Consider the following 18,504-nt stretch of genomic DNA (forward strand, 5'->3'; position numbering starts at 1 on the left):
GTTGCATACATTTTAAAAAAAGAGGCCTCGAACATGGATAAATTCTCATCGAGCAATAGTGAGAGTGTAACGTGTGTTCCCCCGCAGCCGCTGTGGGCGCACAGCGCGCTGCCGAGCGCGCCCACGCCGGCGCCGCGCGCGCCGCCCGTCATCGCGGCCGACCCCGCGCGCCTGCTGTTCTCCGCGCACGCGCCCCGCGGTACGAGCCGCCGCGTACATATAATAATAATGATATCCTGGGACATTTTTCACACACGGCCCTCTAATCCGAAATTAAGCTCGTACGGAGCTCGTACTATGGAAACCAGACAACTGATATACTATTTTTCTTCTGTGAATACATACTTATATAGATAATTACACCAAGACTCGGGACAAATGGACATGTTCATACACACAAATATCTGTCCTGGATGGGAATCGAACCCACAATTACTTTTATTTATCTCTTCCTATAAAGTATAACTATATGCATTATTATGTCGTTCTCGAGGCTTATGTGAGACTTTTATACTGGCTTTATACCTGCTACGCCTACACACATTTATAAATAAGTACCGAGTAATTATTATCAATGTTATTTACAGAACCACCAAAAACGATAATCATACCGGAGCAACCGCCCCAGCCGACTGGGAAATCGAAAAAGGCAAAGAAGAAGGCTAAAAAAGCCGCAGCGGAAGCGAATGACCAAAAACACGAGGGTGCCAAAATGGTCACCCTACGCAACCCCATGTTCCATCCCAATCTGCCCCCTGTTCAGATTGCGAACCCTGCTCAAAATAAGGCTGAAATACGGATCCCCGATCCCATCCCGATGCCGCCCGCCCCCTGCCAGGCCACTATCACCCCCACCTCCAACGGGATGTACACCATACGGAACCCGTTAATGTCGATGATGCACCAGCAGAACCTGATGGGTATCAGAAGTCAGAATCCCCAAATGGCGCCTGCCTTCAACCAACCCCAGTACAACTACGTCAATCCGAACGTGTACACGCCTCAGGCGTACGTGGAGCCCGCACGAAACTCCCCCAAAATACCAGAAAACGATTTCCAGCACCGCATCATGAATTTGGCGTCGTTTACTCAAAAGAACGACGAAGGGTACTCCCTTTTTAAAACTCCGGACGAAAATCCGCAAAAGAGTTTTCTAACGCCCGAATATTTCGACGATCAGGCCCCCAAAGTCGTGTCACCGAATCCGATAGGCACCAGACCGGACCACAATCGGAACTACGAAAACGATTCCCTGTTCGCGAATCCGATCCAGCGGCCGGAGCCAATCGGCACCCCCCTAAAAAAAGACGACGAGAAACAGTACAGTGGGCTGTACACCCCCTTCGGGCACGAGGACCGGAACGTCTTCAGAAACGCGCTGTTCAACGACAAGCAAGAACCGAACGCGCATTCAAAAGTCGACGACTCCAGTCCCTACGTGAACGGAGAACTGCCGTACTTCCAGAGACTACGGGCTGGCTCGAAGCTGAACAACGAAGTGACGATACACTACGTCACGGACTCGAAGTTCTACAAAGGGCAGGTACGTCGAATGTGTTTATTATATTCGTTAATTCCGACGGCGGCAGCGGTAAAGGTGAACGAACCTGAGACACACATAACAGAGGCTGTCCGTCCGCAGGAGGCGTGCGTGCGCGACGAGTCGCTGTTCTCCCGCCCGCAGCCGCGCGCGTGGCCCGACCCGCACAGCCACAGTGAGTCACGCGCACGTCGCACAGATAACGTACAAATAATACCTATATTTTAAGCCCTCTAATATATAAACATATCTACTGTACAAAACATTACCGCGTCGATTGCTGGCAGCGATTCCGGTTGTCTGGGCGAAGCATGAACCAGTCCTATCCAGTAGAGGCAATAAGGCGAGGGGGTTAAAACTGCTACCTAGATACGTCCAGTCCATTAATCGACTTGTCACTATCGAAATTTCAGTTGTAATATGGCAAACTATCTTTACGGAAACTTTTACGTTAAGGTGACGCGTTATTTTTTTGTTTTTATTTTTCATATTGAAGTCTGATGGTATGTCTGCCAGGTGTCCAATCGTCTGTGAGTTCGATGACGTGCGAGAGTGCCTGCGACAGCGGCGGGACTTCGCCCCCACAACACAGACCTGGTGAGTTTATATACAAACGACAAATTCATGTCATTATTACAGTCGATTCCAATGGTAGGAGGGCATAAAGATAAATAAACATTGAATTAACTTGATATCATTGGTCGAGATGTAAGACTCTAACTAACGCATGGAATATTTATATATATGTTTCGATTATCTTATTTACAGTTGCCATTGAAATAAAGTATATAATAAAAATTGTAATATTTTGTTCTCAATTTTCTTTTATCATATCTATTTGTTAAATATGTTAGTACTACCTGTGCGTGCCTATTATCATGGCGATCGCTTGGAGGTTATATAATTACATGTACTGCAGCGCCGTCTAGCGGTGAATACGAATAAATGTTATTATCTTGTTACCACCGGGCTTTTTGCAAACCCGTCAAGTTAAGTACCATCAACTCATTAGATATTCTACCGCCAATCAGCCATACTTAGTATTATTGTGTACCAGTTTGAAGGCTGAGTGAGCTAGTGTTGCCAAAGTTGGTGATAATTTGGTGATGTTAGAAATAGTTAATATCTCTTACAGCGCCAATGCGGTGACTACTTCTCATCAGGTGGCCCGTTTGTACATCCTATACTACAAAAAAGATCACACTGAAAATATACATAAATGTACCAATTTAATAGTCTTACAATTTCGATATTACTATTAATCTTAAATAGATATATACAGACTTATATAAATTGATTTTTTTTTATATTCCAGAATCCAGCGTTTTCCTACCAGATCGCAGCATCACAAATCTATCATCTCTGGAAGTTTCTGAACGTGAGATCGAATCGTTCAAGCGTTTCGACTTCTATTTCGAGCCGCCCCAGCACAAGCCGAAGGTCCAGCTCGACGTGCGCGACATAGCGGCCGCGCTGAGACACAACCAGAAATAGGAAATGTCAATATTTACATAAATATTAAGAATATTGTGTCCGTGTTAACATTGAGAAGCGAATAAAATTAAAAACTAAAACAATATACATGAAAAATTATCAATACCGTATCAGATACGTCGTTAAAAACTGTTTATAAATCAAATCCAAAAATGTCTGAAATATATCCGCAGGGAAAATAATTAAATAATTTATACTGAGAATACAGTTAAGTAATCATAAGTTAAAATACGTACAAACGTGTAGCGGGTCATTAAACAACGTGTCTCCTTCATTCGAATGTCAAATAAATAATGACAGAAAGGGAGAAAAACTGTTTTACTAAAAAGCTCGTTTAAGCATTACAAAATAAAGAATTGATTATTATTAATCACTTTAAGAACAACATTTAAAAGTAACGCAATTGATACTCAGATTGCAATTATTTTAAGAACTTGCTCGCTACATTAAAGTTTTCTTTTCACTCATATATGTAGAGATGTGTTCAAAACAAGTATTTAGACTTGTTTACTATTACAATATATATATATATAAATATGTAAAAAAAAAATGATTATTATAAAAACTACTGAAAAATGTCTCTTAATCGTCCAAAACTGATAGATTAATTTCAAAACTTAAAACAACCAACTTCGTCTTATATAATGAATTACACCCTTAATTCCTATAAGGTGTAAAGGCAATGTATCATAAAATACGGCAACTTTATGCATTTCTATTTATATAAAATGACAAATTAATAGCTGATATTTACATTATTATTATAAAGCCTGGTATGTCCCACTGCTGGGAAATAGCCAGAGGTTTTCGACTTAATTAAAAAAACTATTCAAACAACGGCTCTATGTAGAGATGTTTGTTTTATGGTAATCTGCTTTTCAACAAACGAAAATAGCAATTAAAACATTATATAAACATTGTATGATTTGTTTTTAAGTTTTGAAATTGACACGTATGTAAAAAGATAAATAATACTAACAAACAAAAGCATGTTAATACAAGACAATTAAGTTCACGTTTGTCGTGTCACGTACTTGTATAATAATATTATATACTTATCAAAACCATCTAAACGCGCTGTATATTCTGGTATAAGTTTTATGTATATTGGTTTAGTATTTTATGTTAGTGGCTTCGGTTTGGCTTTACAAAACCAACTAATTCTCTCAGACTCATTTATGAGTATATATGATCAGATTTTGGAATCTTCAACACTTTGAATAACAAATACGATAAATTATAATGAAATTTTATTTTGACAAATAAAAGCAGTCGAAATTTTCTCAATGACTACGAAATGTATCGACTTAATCATTATAACTGCTTAGGCAAAACGCTTAAAGTTTTGTATAAGGATTCTTATATAATGGACTACGAATTGTTACGCGACATAACGACATGGGACGATAAAAATTCAAAATTAAAATGCTTTATTAGAGCGATGATTCGCTCGTTCGTGTCTTCGAGTTTTGCAATATTTATTTCGTCAATACAATTGACTTGTATAAAAAATAATGGACGTTTTCCAAAACAGCGCACTTGTTCAATTGCATATGTTTTTTATATAATATTACATAAATAAACATTAAATACGAATGTAAGTTTGAACGCTATTCCTGTCGGATAAATTAATTTTAAAATTTCGAAATCAATTTCTATTACTAAAACAATTGTTCTATTTAAAGCGATAACGTTCATTATTTAACAATAAGCGAATAAGTGTGTCCCAAAAACGGAAAGTACTAGTATTTTTAAGCGCCACTTTATATATATCAATAGCATGTTGATTTGTCCGTTTGTGTATCACAGATCAGTGCTAAGGGTTGTAAGATTATGAATAAGAAATGTGTATATTATAGCCAAAACGTTTTTTGTTTCATTTACTCCCTTATCCACAAATCAATTTGGTTTAATTAATTAATTTACATGAGTTCAAAAACTCGATGGCTACGATTAACAAGAGAAATTCAATAAAATAGAAGATTACAAGACTCCCCACCGTAAATTTTTTTTAACATAGATGTATAATCTAATAAATTTATATTTTGTGAAGCAGTGAGGGAAAATCAAGATAGTTTTTTTTTTATAAATGGTGTATTATACAGGCTGACTGGTTGAATACTATCAATATTTAAGGAGGATATTCGGTACATGATTCTCATTCGAATTATGTAAAAAAAATAGGTACTTAATTTTTGACCAAATTTACAAAAATTTAAATAAATGAAGTGTGGACACAAGACGGCGGCGCGTGCGGCGCGGTGTTGTCCTGTGCCGCTTGACACCCGCGACACCTGCCCCGCGGCCAATTAGTCGGACGAGCGCCGCCGTAAGGTTCGTATGTCCGTTTTCCCGCGCGCGCGCCTAGCGATCGATCTTAAGCGTATACCTAATCTGTCGTGTGTGATTCGTCATTAATAATTAAGTATGGCTTATCAATACACAAATGCAGAATACTACTAGGACATGGTTCGTGCTTATGCGCGTGCGAATTTGTACCGGGAGATGTTCCCCAATCGCCGAGTACCTACTGCCAGCGTAATCTTAAACGCTAATCAAAGGCTACGAGACTTTGGACAGTTCCGTACTCCAACACATGCCCAAGGACGAGCAGGAGCGGCATACCCTGTCTCCCTACAAGCAGACATTCTCGAGTATTTCGAGAACAATCCAGTGCTTTCGAAAGTGTTAAAAGTGACCCATTCGTGTTAAATCATGTGAAAGACAATATGCGTAAACGTGCTGAACTGTGTATCACACGAGAAGGAGCTCACTTTGAACATTTGTTAAGGTTAGTGTAGTTATGTAGGTAAATAGTTTAGTTTAATGATTGACAATCGTTGTAAATAAGTATAATTCCTTTTTTAAATACGCCGGAAATACCAAACAGTAAACAGTTCATATTAATTTTTGTCCCAAGTTCACATCATTTACCTAGTCAACAAATTTGTTGCTTAAACGAGTGAAATATCTTGATATATTTGCTTATTCTAAGCCAGGATTAAAGTATGAAGAGGGATTGGATCATGCTTGTTTATCAAAGGTAGCCTGCTACCCTGTTACCTAACACGTGGCGGCGTTCGGATGTAGGTATACTACCGCGCGATAACTAAATGTACCTACCTGTTTTGTGTCGACAGCGCAGCTAGGGTGTCCACACGACGCGTAATTAATTACATAACTCTTGATTAACTTTACTTAGAAGTTTATTAATATTTATGATATATGTATTTTTTTTTAATCATATATGATCGTCAAAAATCACGTCCTTAAGTATCGATAGTATTCAACCAGTCACCCTGTATAATTATGATTATTAACTTTTTAATATAAATACACTTGTAATTATTTATCAACAAAACGGTGCAAAATAATTATATAACCCGCGTCCAAATCTCCTTCCTCTCTACTCACCTCACACTTCACACTGTTACACTAGCGCCACCTTTCCAACATCCGTTCCTCACTTCACTTTACTCGTTAGAATTTATTGCGAATTCTAAAGAGCTCCGTATGACCTCTCTCTGAGTAAGTGTTCTATGCGTATGACGCTCTAGCAACAGACCAAGATTACAATTTTATTTAAATCATTGATCAGGCCAGTAGAAGTTCCTCACCAACTAAAAAATAAGAACTTATGATCTTCAAACAGCTGAACAATACTACTTTATTCATAGCTGAAGAACATTCGATCAAGTGATCTTTGAAACAAAAATTTAAACTTTATCCGTTAAGGAGCTATGATGCCACATATACACAACCCTCTTTTGTGTCAGTAGGTATTTACAATACTTTGAGTCGTTATTTTACATGTATACGGAAGGCACACCCTCGCCTGCTTAAATTAGGAAGGTTCTGGAAGTTTACTTACATGTGTGTGTACCATTTTTCACAAGCAATATAAGTTTTTGTTGTGTAAGCACAAGCGCTCGGTACATGGTAGAGGCTAACTGAGAGTTCAAGCGTCAGATGATGTCAGCTTAATAGAGTATAATCCCAGGGCCCCCAGACCTTACATTTTGATTTCATCGCTGTACACACTAATACAACTACAATTGTACATATTTTGTCCATCAGAAAATAAGTAAGGACTAAGGGCCTCGGGATCTTGGACTAGAAGATTTGTCATTGTAATTGCGTGAGGTCGGTACACGAGCTCACATTTTTAAGCATTAATTTTTGGTGTACCGTTGCATTACAATTTTTTTTTAATTCTTTCATTGTAAATAATTTATATAAAACCTAGTGTCTAAAACAGAATAGAATCAATACGTTTTGCGAATCTTTGTAAATCGAATGTAACAAACCTATCTAAACTACCTTTAGTTATTGATTAAGGAGATTTATATTTATTTCATATTAATAGTATATATTTTTTTAAATTGTTTTCTCATATTTTCATGATTTTGTTTATAATTTATAAATAAGTATGTCGTGTGCGGTAAAAAGGTTTAAAAACATGGACAGATATTTATTTATTTTTATTTTTTTATTAGATCACCAACAAAGTACACACGGATTCATGATAGCAGACAGTTCATAAAATAAAAGAAGTGGTACCTCAATTACAGGTGATAACTGCATGAACAATAAGGCAACATATACATTAGAGCAAAAAAAAAAACAAATAAAAGAGAAATCAAAATTTCAAGTCACTGGGCGAATAAAGGGTTCAAAAGATTTAAAATTATCCGCAAATAGTATGAAACTGGAATTCGTGAAACAAACATTTATATCGTTAATGAATATGTTGAAAAGCATTGGTCCTAAATGTGAGCCTTGCGGGACTTCAGAAATAACCTGAAAAGATTTAGATTTATAACCATTGACTACCAGTAGCGATTCTCTTTTGTTAAGATAGGATTGAAACCACTCCAATAAACATCCCGAGATGCCATATTCAAACATCTTTCTAAGAAGCATAACGTAGGGAACCTTGTCGAACGCTTTACTGAGGTCAGTGTAAATAACGTCAACCACCTGACGAGAATGAAACAACAGCAGTCGATATGGCATCAATGAAAGATACTAGATTCGTTGACGTAGACATTTGAAAAACCATGGTGATATGGTGAATTTCTTTGTTTGAAGTGCCATTCTATTATAGGACATAACATTTTTTCAAAAACTTTAGCAAAAGTTACTAGAATGGAAATGGGTCTGTAGTTACCAATTAATTCGGCATTGCCACTTTTAAACAGGGGGACAATTAGAGCTGTCTTCCATGCAGACGGAAAAATACCTGAGAAAATATAATATTTGGTGAAAAGTGATTTATATATATATAAATTTGATTTTTGAAATCTTTTCACCTTCTCATAAAATAGAACTAACGAGTAATTTTCTGAATATTAACAAGATATCTGATGATGTTCTAAAGGTTCTAACAAGAATAGACCCTTATAAAGGTGCTGGGGCAGTCGGAATACCTTCTATTTTTGTTGTCAAATGTGCTTCTGCACTAGCCTATCGCCTTAATACCATATACTTTATATAGTTCACATAGCAGGACGATTGTAGTCTTAAGCAACGCTTCCTCAACTTAAATGACAAAACGTCCAATGGGTTACTGTTGTTTACGTAACCAAATGCGCAGTTTGTATTTTTCATTGAGTAAAGATTTTAATTGATAGGCGTACCAATTAGGATATGAATTTCTATTATTTTTACTTTCATATTCAGATTTGCAAAGGAGGATAATGAGGATCAATTATAGATAGTGGTGCGCTATTAAGATGAAGGTTTGCAGTCTCCGTATTACATAAAATTAAATTTAGACTTTTTCCAGTATTATTAAGAACATTTTTGTATTGTTTAAAAGAATACAATGATATGAAAACGAGTAACATTGTATGAAATAAGCTATTGCCATTTAAATAATTTTTCGAGTCTACAGTCCAGCTAACATTACCTAAGTTAAAGTCTCCCGCGATTACAATATTTTCAAAGTCAGACGAGTCCACATTACGATTAAAATTGTCAATGAAGTATTCCAGAATATCCTTCTGTATTGGAAGAGGAAGATGAACAGCACATATAAGTAATTTCTCAATTTTACTATTACTATTCGAAACATTAACAGTATCACATTTATAGTCATATGTAATCTGACGTCTGGAGTTGAGATTTGTAGAAACAGCTACAAGAACGCCACCGGCAATTTTATTAGGATGAAGTCCTGCTGTTTCACGATCTCTTCTAAAAACTACGTACCGATGATCGAACAGTTCTGAATCGAAGATGCTGCTATTTAACCATGTTTCCGTTAAGATAATTATATCAAAATCATGACATACTATATTACCAAAGAAATCTTCGGTTTTTGATCGTAAGCGTCTAACATTCTGATAGTATATATTAAGAGAATCGAATTCAAAGAATAAAAAAACCAAAACATGAATTATAAAGTACTTACATACAACTAAACTACAACTAAAGTTCAACTAAGTTTTTTAAGGTGGTAGTATCCTTTATAAAAATTGTATTTGGCATCGTCTGTTTTCCGCATAAAGATTCTTCCGTTACGCATCCACACGTATCTATAAGAAAGTTCCTTGGCTTTCAGTCGTGCAGCATGTCGTGCAGCAGCATGAAGTGATTTATTTTCAGGAGATAGGTTTTCTATATTGTATATCGGAGATTTTTTCTCATCAGCAATTCCTAAATGTGTTGCGGTAAACTTATCTTTGGGGTTATTTTTGTTGAATGTAACTGAAGCTGCCAAAAAGCCATCACGAACTCGGGGGCTACTAAAGCAATATTGCGCGATATAATAAATCGCTGCCGAGTAGGATATTTGTTTTTTTATAATCAGTATCATCCACGCGCCACGCTCCGTCTACCATAATAATATATATTAATACGTGAACAGACAAATATCTACCTCTTTTTAAGCAGATTGTGTGGTTGCGGTTGGCATCTTTTTTGAAAATGTAATCCCTAAGGTATAAAGGGGATGTTTATATGATATTATTAGAGCTATAAAAACGGAGCGCTAGTATTCAACAAAATAAAACGACTCACTTACGCCTCTTTTGACATTCCTTGAGATATTTTTTTTATTGTCATATCGCCCGTGTTTCAATTTATAACTCAAAAGTTTACTTAATGAACCAAGCCAGTAACAACCCAAAAACAACTTTAATGGTGTCGAGGCAAGGGAATGTATCAAAGGAGATGAAATAAAACACAAAGAATGAATTAGAATATATTATGAGTGTCCCGCCGTCACGCGCGGTGGTGCTTGCCGTGCGCGTGCGCGTGCGCGTCGAGGCGGCGCTTGCGGCGCGGCGGCGCGCACAGCCCGGCGTGCGCCTGCGCCGCCAGCAGCATGCCCAGCTGGCACTGCGCCTGCGGACGCGGCGACACGTTGATTTAACTACGTTTTATCTCTGGACTACATGGAAATCCTTTTTTATACCTTCCATTTTTAAGTTTTGTTTTTTTAACAAACTTCCCTGTCTGTGCAGCAGACACAATAGTTAAACAATGATCATGAGTCGAATGTGACTCACGTTAGAGGGAAATTTTTACAATTTCTTTTTTTGCACCGCTTTCTAGATTTTATTCATATGTTATGTTTAATTTCATGCTCTACACTTCCATAATACATACATATGAACATATTTAGTATTTTTATTTATTATATTATTATTAAATACAAACTTAATTTGAATAAATCATATATAATTTTTTATACAGATCCGCCCCCCCCCCCCCACGAGACCAAAACACGAGAAATGTAACACTAATTGCATCAAATTAGTGTACAAACAGTGTATCAGAAACAGCACCGGTCTCATAATTTGAATGTCACGCCTTGACTTGGAAAACATATCGTTTAACATGATATTCACACACGGCCATCTGATACCAAACTAAGCAGAGCTCGTACTATGGAAACCAAACTACTGACTTACTACGACTACTTTTTTGTAAATACATACTTATATAGATAATTGCACCCAGACTCAGGACAAACAGACATGTTCATGCACACAAATATCTGTCCTGAGTGGGAATCGAACCCACAACCTTCGGCGTGAAAGGTAAGCATCCACCAACCACGCCAACCGGCTTTGTCGGCGTGATGAGTAGTAGCTTAGTGTGCTTACATCCTCGTGCATCTCCCGCGCCATCGCGTACACGCTGTGCGAGCTGCTGTTGTAGAGCAGCGCGTTGGACAACATCAGCAGCACGTCGCGCTGGAACTCGGCTGTCGTCCTAATGTAAAGAAAAATTCAAGCACATGCAATGTCATAAAAAAGTACACGTGAGCAAGAATAAATATTACTTGGAACCAGTAACAGCCTGTGAATGTCCCACTGCTGGGCTAAGGCCTCCTCTCCTTTTTTAGCGGAGAAGGTTTGGACCTTATTTCACATGCTGCTCCAATGCGGGTAGGTGGAATACAAATGCAGAATTTCAGTGAAATTTGATACATGCAGGTTTCCTCACGATGTTTTCCTTCACCGTCAAGCACAAGATGAATTATAATCACAAATTAAGCACATGAAAATTCAGTGGTGCTTGCCCGGGTTTGAACTCACGATCATCGGTTAAGATTCGCGCGTTCTTACCACTGGGCCATCTCGACTTCGCTAATATAATATTGCATGCGATTTGCTACATGTACAATGTTTTTACATGTCTGTCCCAGAAAATAACAATTCAAAATAATGACACTTATTAACACTATACATCGCAATTATAGGCTAACTCATCATGCAATTTCACATTTTCAGCTTCGTCGACTCCAACGTAACATTTTTAAAGATATCGCTTAAACAACACGTATACAAATAAATTAAAAAAGAATAAAAAAATATATATATAAATACGAAAAATAAAAAAATTATACACAAGAACGCAAAAAATAAATAAAATAAAAACAAGAAGTATTAATTAATGAACCATTCGTAGCAGGACTTTGACGTTTAAATTTAAATATACAATCCGTCATAATATTCTTTTATTTTAAATTTGTTTGCTCCCATGCTATCACCAAATAAATCTAAATCCGCCTCTTTATAAACATTATTATACGTTTTAAGGGCCCTGTTTAAAGGCGCTGTTATGCCTAGGTTTGTTCGTGAAAACCGATATTTAAAAGTCGGTATGTTCACAAATCTTGAACTCTGTCTCGGTATAAATAATTTTATTTCACTGAGAAGATCGGGACAGTCTATTCTGCCTGATATGATTTTATGTAGAAAACACAAATCCATCACATCTCTGCGACTTGCAAGTGTACTCATGTTGTAATGTTTTAACATATCAGAGTATTTATTCAAATAATTTTATTCTTGTCCTTATAAGACAATAGTTTTAAAAACTTTTTCTGTACTTCTTCCAACCTGTCTTTATGAATTTGATAAAACGGATTCCATGCAATAGAGCAGTATTCTAACTTATTTCTCACGAATGATTTATACAAAGTAACCAATGAGTTTGATTTCTTAAAACTTTTTGTGTTTCTTTTAATAAACCCTAGCGCAATCAATGACTTACTTATAATGTGATCAATATGCGGGATAAAATTCATTTTTGAATCAATTATTATTCCTAAATCTTTTATTTGGTTACTTTCTTTAGAATGCAATTATTTATGTTATAATCATAATTAATTTCTGATATTTTTCTACTAAACGTAATACTGTGACATTTTATTTCATTTAGTTTCATGCGATTTTTATGACACCATTTCGTAAATTTATTTAGAACACTTTGTAAACATTTAGAATCTTGGATTGTATTTATATTCGTATAAATTTTCAAGTCATACGCATAAAAACTAAATTTACTATATTTAAAACAATTAGCGGCGTCGTTAATGAAAATAACAAACAATACTGGACCCAAACAAGAACTCTGTGGAACTCCAGATGTTGCCAAAAATGTATCCGACTCAAATCCCCCCATAACAACATTTATTTCTCTATTTTGTAAGTAGGTATCTAAAAATTTAAGATAATATCCATTAAACCCATAGTTAAAGAGTTTACTCATCAGAACCATATGATCAACGAGGTCAAATGCTTTTGCTAGATCGGTATAAATCCACTCCACTTGTGTATTTATTATCCAATGAATTTGAAATGTCATTAACAAAAACTGCTAAGTTTGACATTGTAGACCTATTTTTAATGAAACCATGCTGATTTTTCGATATATGTGATTTAACTTTCCAAGTGAGAAAAGGACATATTAATGTTTTGAAAACATCGATAAAATGGAAATTGGTCTTCTTTTCTTATATCCTTTTTGTCACCACTTTTAAATATAGGAACTACTCGTGCTTTCTTCCAAAGACTTGGAAACTTTCCGATAGCTAATGATTCATGATAAATTATTAAAAGTGCTTTCACTAAAGTAGAAGCACACCGCTTAACGAATATTGGCGGTATATTGTCAGGGCCTGCACCTTTATCAACACTTAGGGTCTTTAGTTGCGACAATATTTCCCTGTCTGTTATAATAACGTTACTTATCTGAGAGTAACATTGGTATTTATTATTATTATAGTTATGTTTATTATTGTTATTATAGTTAGTGAAGTATTGTAGGTGTTGAATCAGCAACATTGTATATACTTGAGAAATATTTAGCAAATTGGTCGCATGTCTTTTCCGTTAGTAAAATTACGGTTATCCATTGTCATTAATGCCGGATAATCACATTTTTCATCACGAAGATTCTTTATATAAGAGTAAAAAAACTTTGGATTTCTTATAATATTGTTTTCTATGTTTTCAATATATTTCAAATAGTCTAATGAGATCGCTACACCCACCCCTAAGTATTTTGAATTCATATCCATCTAGTGGGTTACCATAATTTTTAAATAATATCCTGTACTTGCTTTTTTCTTTTAACCTTTTTTTGAGTTTGCACGAATACCATACTGGATATTTTATTTGGTGTTTAATACACTTTTTTGGTACATAATTTTCTATGATTCATCGTAATTCTATATAAAACAAATCAACCATATCATCAACGTCTGTACACGCATTAAATAGTTTTTTCCAATTTATTTCTTCAATTTTTTTATTTATCACATCGTAATCTGCATTAATATACATAAATTTGACTATATCCCTAGGTAAAAATAGAGTTTCCGATGACCCATCTACCTCAAAATTAATTTCCAGTGGAGGATGATATTTATCGATAGAGCAAACATGTGTGGTACTATCTTGAACACTGATCTTAATAATATTAGTAAAAACTAGGTCTAAAACTTTTCCGTTACTAACTTTGTTTATTTGTGATAGGCCGGTTAAATCCATGAAATCCTTGTCAATAGCATTAGTTGATGAGTTTATGTGATGTGCAAGTAATTTTTTTTTGAATTGTTTTCATTAGAAATATTAAAGTCACCAATTATTAATGTTTTTTTTTTTGTTCTAGAATTATATTTTCTATATTTTGTATGAAAACATCAAATATTTCCAATTTTAAAGGAGAAGGTAAATACGAGTGTACAAATTGATACAACGTTATTTCCTATAATTACGTTCCACCAAAGATCCCCACAATTTGTTAGGACTCTACTACCACTTACCATCAGGTGGAGTAGAGTCATTTGCCCTCCCGGCGAATAAAAAAAAAAATACTTCGTTTCCCACAAGTGAGCCCTATAACTTTTAAATTTTTTTGATACCGCCATTAACCCCCCCCCCCCCCCCATCCACTTTAGTTGTTTCAGTTGTTTCTCTGTCCCGTCTGTATACGTTATACCTGTCATCTATAAATTCATTATTATTTATGTGTCTATTTAGCCACGTTTCTGTGAATACTATTATATCAAATTCCGCATTAAGTATAGCACAATAAATATATTTTGTTTTAGTCCTTACACCTCTTACGTTTTGATAAAAAATATTTAAACTGTTAAACATTAAAAACAAAAGGTAACTAAACTATATATATTTATATACAATCAACAGCCAATCGTTGTCCACTGCTGAACATAGGCCTCTCCCAAGGTGCGCCAAAGCTCCCTGTCCTCCGCCTTCCGCATCCAGTTGGTGCCCGCCACCTTCTTAAGGTCGTCGGTCCACCTGGCTGGAGGGCGCCCTACGCTGCGCTTGCCGATTCGCGGTCTCCACTCTAGGACTCGTCTGCTCCAACGGCCATCGGTCCTACGACATACGTGACCAGCCCACTGCCACTTCAGCCTGCTAATTTTGCAAGCTATGTCGGTGAGTCCGGTTCTTTTCCGGATAATCTCATTTCTGATCTTATCCTTCAAAGATACTCCGAGCATAGCTCGCTCCATAGCACGCTGAGCGACTTTGAATTTGTGGACTAGTCCCGCAGTTAGTGTCCACGTTTCGGCACCGTATGTCATGGCAGGTAAGACGCATTGGTTGAAGACTTTCGTCTTCAAACATTGCGGTATAGACGACTTGAGGACTCGACGAAGGTTGCCAAATGCTGCCCATCCCAAGCGAATTCTTCGATCGGCTTCCTTCTCGAAGTTGTTCCTACCGACTTGTATTATCTGTCCTAGGTAGGTATATTCACTAACAACTTCGAAAGGTTTCCCCTCGATGTATATCGGTCCCGGCACGACATGCCTATTGAACATGACCTTGGTCTTGTCCAAATTTATACCGAGCCCGACACACCGGGAAGACTCGCCTAGGCTACGCAGCATTTCGGTGAGTTGTTCCAGCGACTCTGCTATGATGACGATATCGTCGGCAAATCGAAGGTGTGAGATGTACTCGCCGTTTACATTGACTCCATACCCAGTCCAATCCAGCGTCTGGAAAACGTCTTCCAACGCGTTGGTGAACAGTTTCGGGGATATTACATCCCCCTGTCTCACCCCTCTGCGCAGTTGGATCGCCTTCGTCTTACAGTCCTGGATGTGGACAGTCATTGTAGCGGCGTTGTACAGACATCTCAGTACCTCGACATATCTCCAATCGATATGAAATCTCTGCAATGAGTCGAGCACTACCCAGGTTTCGATGGAGTCGAAGGCTTTCTCGTAGTCCACAAATGCCATACACAGTGGCTGATTGTACTCTTCGGTCTTCTGCACAATCTGCCGAACAGTATGGATGTGGTCCACGGTGCTGTAGCCTGATCGAAAGCCGGCTTGCTCTGGGGGCTGGAACTCGTCAAGTCGTCTGGCGAGACGGTTCGTGACGACTCTTGAGAACAGCTTATACACGTGACTCAGGAGGGAGATTGGTCTGTAGTTTTTCAAGAGGGTTTTATCACCTTTCTTGAAAAACAGTACCACCTCACTCCCGCTCCACGTTTCCGGGGTCTTGCCATGTTGGATGACGGAATTAAAGAGGCTTGCTAGCTCTTTCAGGACCGGAGTCTCGCCTGCCTTAAGCAACTCTGTTGTGATTCCGTCATCTCCCGGAGCTTTGATATTTTTAAGCTGTTCTAGAGCCGCCCTAATCTCGCCTTGGTCAACGACCGGGAGCTCCTCGGAGTAATGGCGCGTAAGAGGGGCGCGCTGGTCATCAATACTGATTCCCACGGGTTTATCCGATCTTGAAGAGAACAACTGCCCATAAAACCTCTTTACTTCTTAGACAATCTCAGGCCTAGAGGTAACGACCCCACCATTTTCAGTTTTAAGTTTTGTCAGACGCGGCCTCCCAAACTTGCGAGCGAACACTTTCGATCCCCAATTTTGCTCAATCGCAGCCTTGATGGCACGGGTATTGGAGCGTCGGAGATCGCGTCGCGTCAGCGTTTTTATTGTTCGATTTAAGGCCTTCTCTGACAAAAACGATGGTAGTTCTCGTCGTTTTCTCATGAGCTCGAGTGTCTCAGCCGAGAGTTTTGGTGCGTTGTCTCTTCTCTGTGGCGGAAAACACTTGCGGGATGTGTTTTGCAGTATTTTGACCAGCGTGTCGGTTTTCTCATCAATGCTGCTTACGGTTTCCAACGCGGTGAATTGATTTTGAAGTTCCATTTGGAACTTTTCGGAGCCTTGAGTAGCTTGGAGCATGGTAGGTCGGAGAGTAGACCTCATCATTCTCGATCTTTCGGCTTTTAAGTCGATATATAGAGTGCCTCGAACCAAGCGGTGATCACTTCCGGTATTAAACCTGTTGATCACTGAAACATCTTTAAATATGTGCCTTTTATTCGAAATGATAAAGTCTATCTCGTTCCTTGTCACGTTATCGGGGCTTCGCCAGGTCCACCTCCTCTGAGGCTTCTTTTGAAAGAAAGAATTCATCAAAAAGAGCCCCTGCGCTTCGAGAAAGTTTACCAGCATTTGCCCCCTGTGATTTCTGCAGCCCAAGCCGTAAGGTCCGACTTTCGATTCACCGCTATCTTGTACTCCCACTTTAGCATTAAAGTCTCCCATAACAACATTGTAGTGAGCCTTCGAGGTGTCGTTGAGGGCCTTTGCGATGTCCTCGTACATCGCTTCGACCACTTCATCAGAGTATGTCGATGTTGGCGCATATACCTGTACGACCTTCAGGGAGTACCTGTCGGAAAGTTTTAGGACAAGATACGCTACCCGGTTCGACACACTACTGATTTCCACAATGCTGCTAATGAGATCCTTTTTGACTAGAAAACCGACATCACCCTGGGAGAGGTTATCACCTTCGCGGAAGTAGAGTAAGTTACCGGACTCTAGAGTTATCGTGTCCTCCCCTTGTCTTCGGACTTCAGATAACCCCAGTATATGCCAGTTTATATGACTTAACTCTACTTCTATTTTGGCGAGGTGATGGTCCAGCCTCATCGAGCGTCCATTGTACGTTGCCATGTGCAGTCGTTTTATACGGCAGCCTGCCGTGAACCGGTGATTCTTAGCACCCCCTGCCCTGCCGATACCGCGACCGCTACCTTGGTCGGGCCTAGCGGGCTTGCCGGTAACTGGGGGCCTTTTTTTTGGGCGCATCTGCCATTAAGGAGGGTTTGCCCATACTCGCCGCGCTGGGCAGGCGTGTTGGCGAGCGCAGTAGGGGGGTGAGATGTTTATGGGGGGAGGACGCTGCTGCCCATCCCCCCTTTTCCCCGTCCCTCAGTCGCCTCTTACGACACCCACGGGATGAGATTGGGGGAGTACTATTCTAAGTCGGTACTTCACGGCATTTATATACGATAAAATAAAAACAAATATAAACAATAATAAAAAAACTGCACGAAATAATTATATATACGCTCAATCTATAGTTTTTAAAAAGTCTTTGGATTTTACACGTATTACGTCACTTGCGATTGCTTTTCTCAGAAATATATAACCGTTACGAGACCACACGAATCGATAGTTCCTTTCTTTTGCGAATATTCGAGCTGCTGCATAAATATCTTTGGACGCGGAGGATAGATTTTCAGAAATATAGACAGGTAATTTTTCTCCTGCTATTCCCACACAGTAACAGCCTGTTAATGTCCCACTGCTGGGCTAAGGCCTCCTCTCCCTTTTGAGGAGAAGGTTGAAGGCTGCTATTCCCAAGTGTGATTTA

The 18,504-nt window shown here is 38.3% G+C and overlaps 2 protein-coding genes across 12 annotated transcripts in view; one reads left to right on the top strand and one right to left on the bottom strand.

Annotated features, from left to right (window-relative positions):
• Positions 1–4,899, top strand: part of LOC126779873 (uncharacterized) — a 37,570-nt gene extending 32,671 nt beyond the window's left edge. For 6 of the 11 annotated variants that reach the window (XM_050503993.1, XM_050503996.1, XM_050503997.1 and 3 more), the window contains 5 exons: positions 88–199; positions 588–1,543; positions 1,643–1,715; positions 2,057–2,137; positions 2,856–4,899. In XM_050503993.1, the coding sequence (XP_050359950.1) occupies positions 88–199; positions 588–1,543; positions 1,643–1,715; positions 2,057–2,137; positions 2,856–3,034 (1,401 nt within the window). In that variant the 3' untranslated portion in view covers positions 3,035–4,899. Of the gene's footprint in view, positions 1–87; positions 200–587; positions 1,544–1,642; positions 1,745–2,036; positions 2,138–2,855 lie in introns of those variants that run through there. The other 5 variants (XR_007670411.1, XR_007670412.1, XR_007670413.1 and 2 more) reach the window with 5 other exon arrangements.
• A 5,329-nt stretch (positions 4,900–10,228) lies between these two features.
• Positions 10,229–18,504, bottom strand: part of LOC126779912 (bromodomain-containing protein 8-like) — a 32,149-nt gene continuing 23,873 nt past the window's right edge. Inside the window, exons 16-17 of the mRNA XM_050504096.1 lie at positions 11,149–11,257; positions 10,229–10,384 (exon numbers count right to left, since the gene is read on the bottom strand). Of these exons, the coding sequence (XP_050360053.1) occupies positions 10,262–10,384; positions 11,149–11,257 (232 nt within the window). The 3' untranslated portion in view covers positions 10,229–10,261. The remainder of the gene's footprint in view (positions 10,385–11,148; positions 11,258–18,504) is intronic.

The sequence above is a fragment of the Nymphalis io genome, chromosome 30 (genome assembly GCF_905147045.1).
Source record: "Nymphalis io chromosome 30, ilAglIoxx1.1, whole genome shotgun sequence".
Taxonomy (NCBI): Eukaryota; Metazoa; Arthropoda; class Insecta; order Lepidoptera; family Nymphalidae; genus Nymphalis; species Nymphalis io.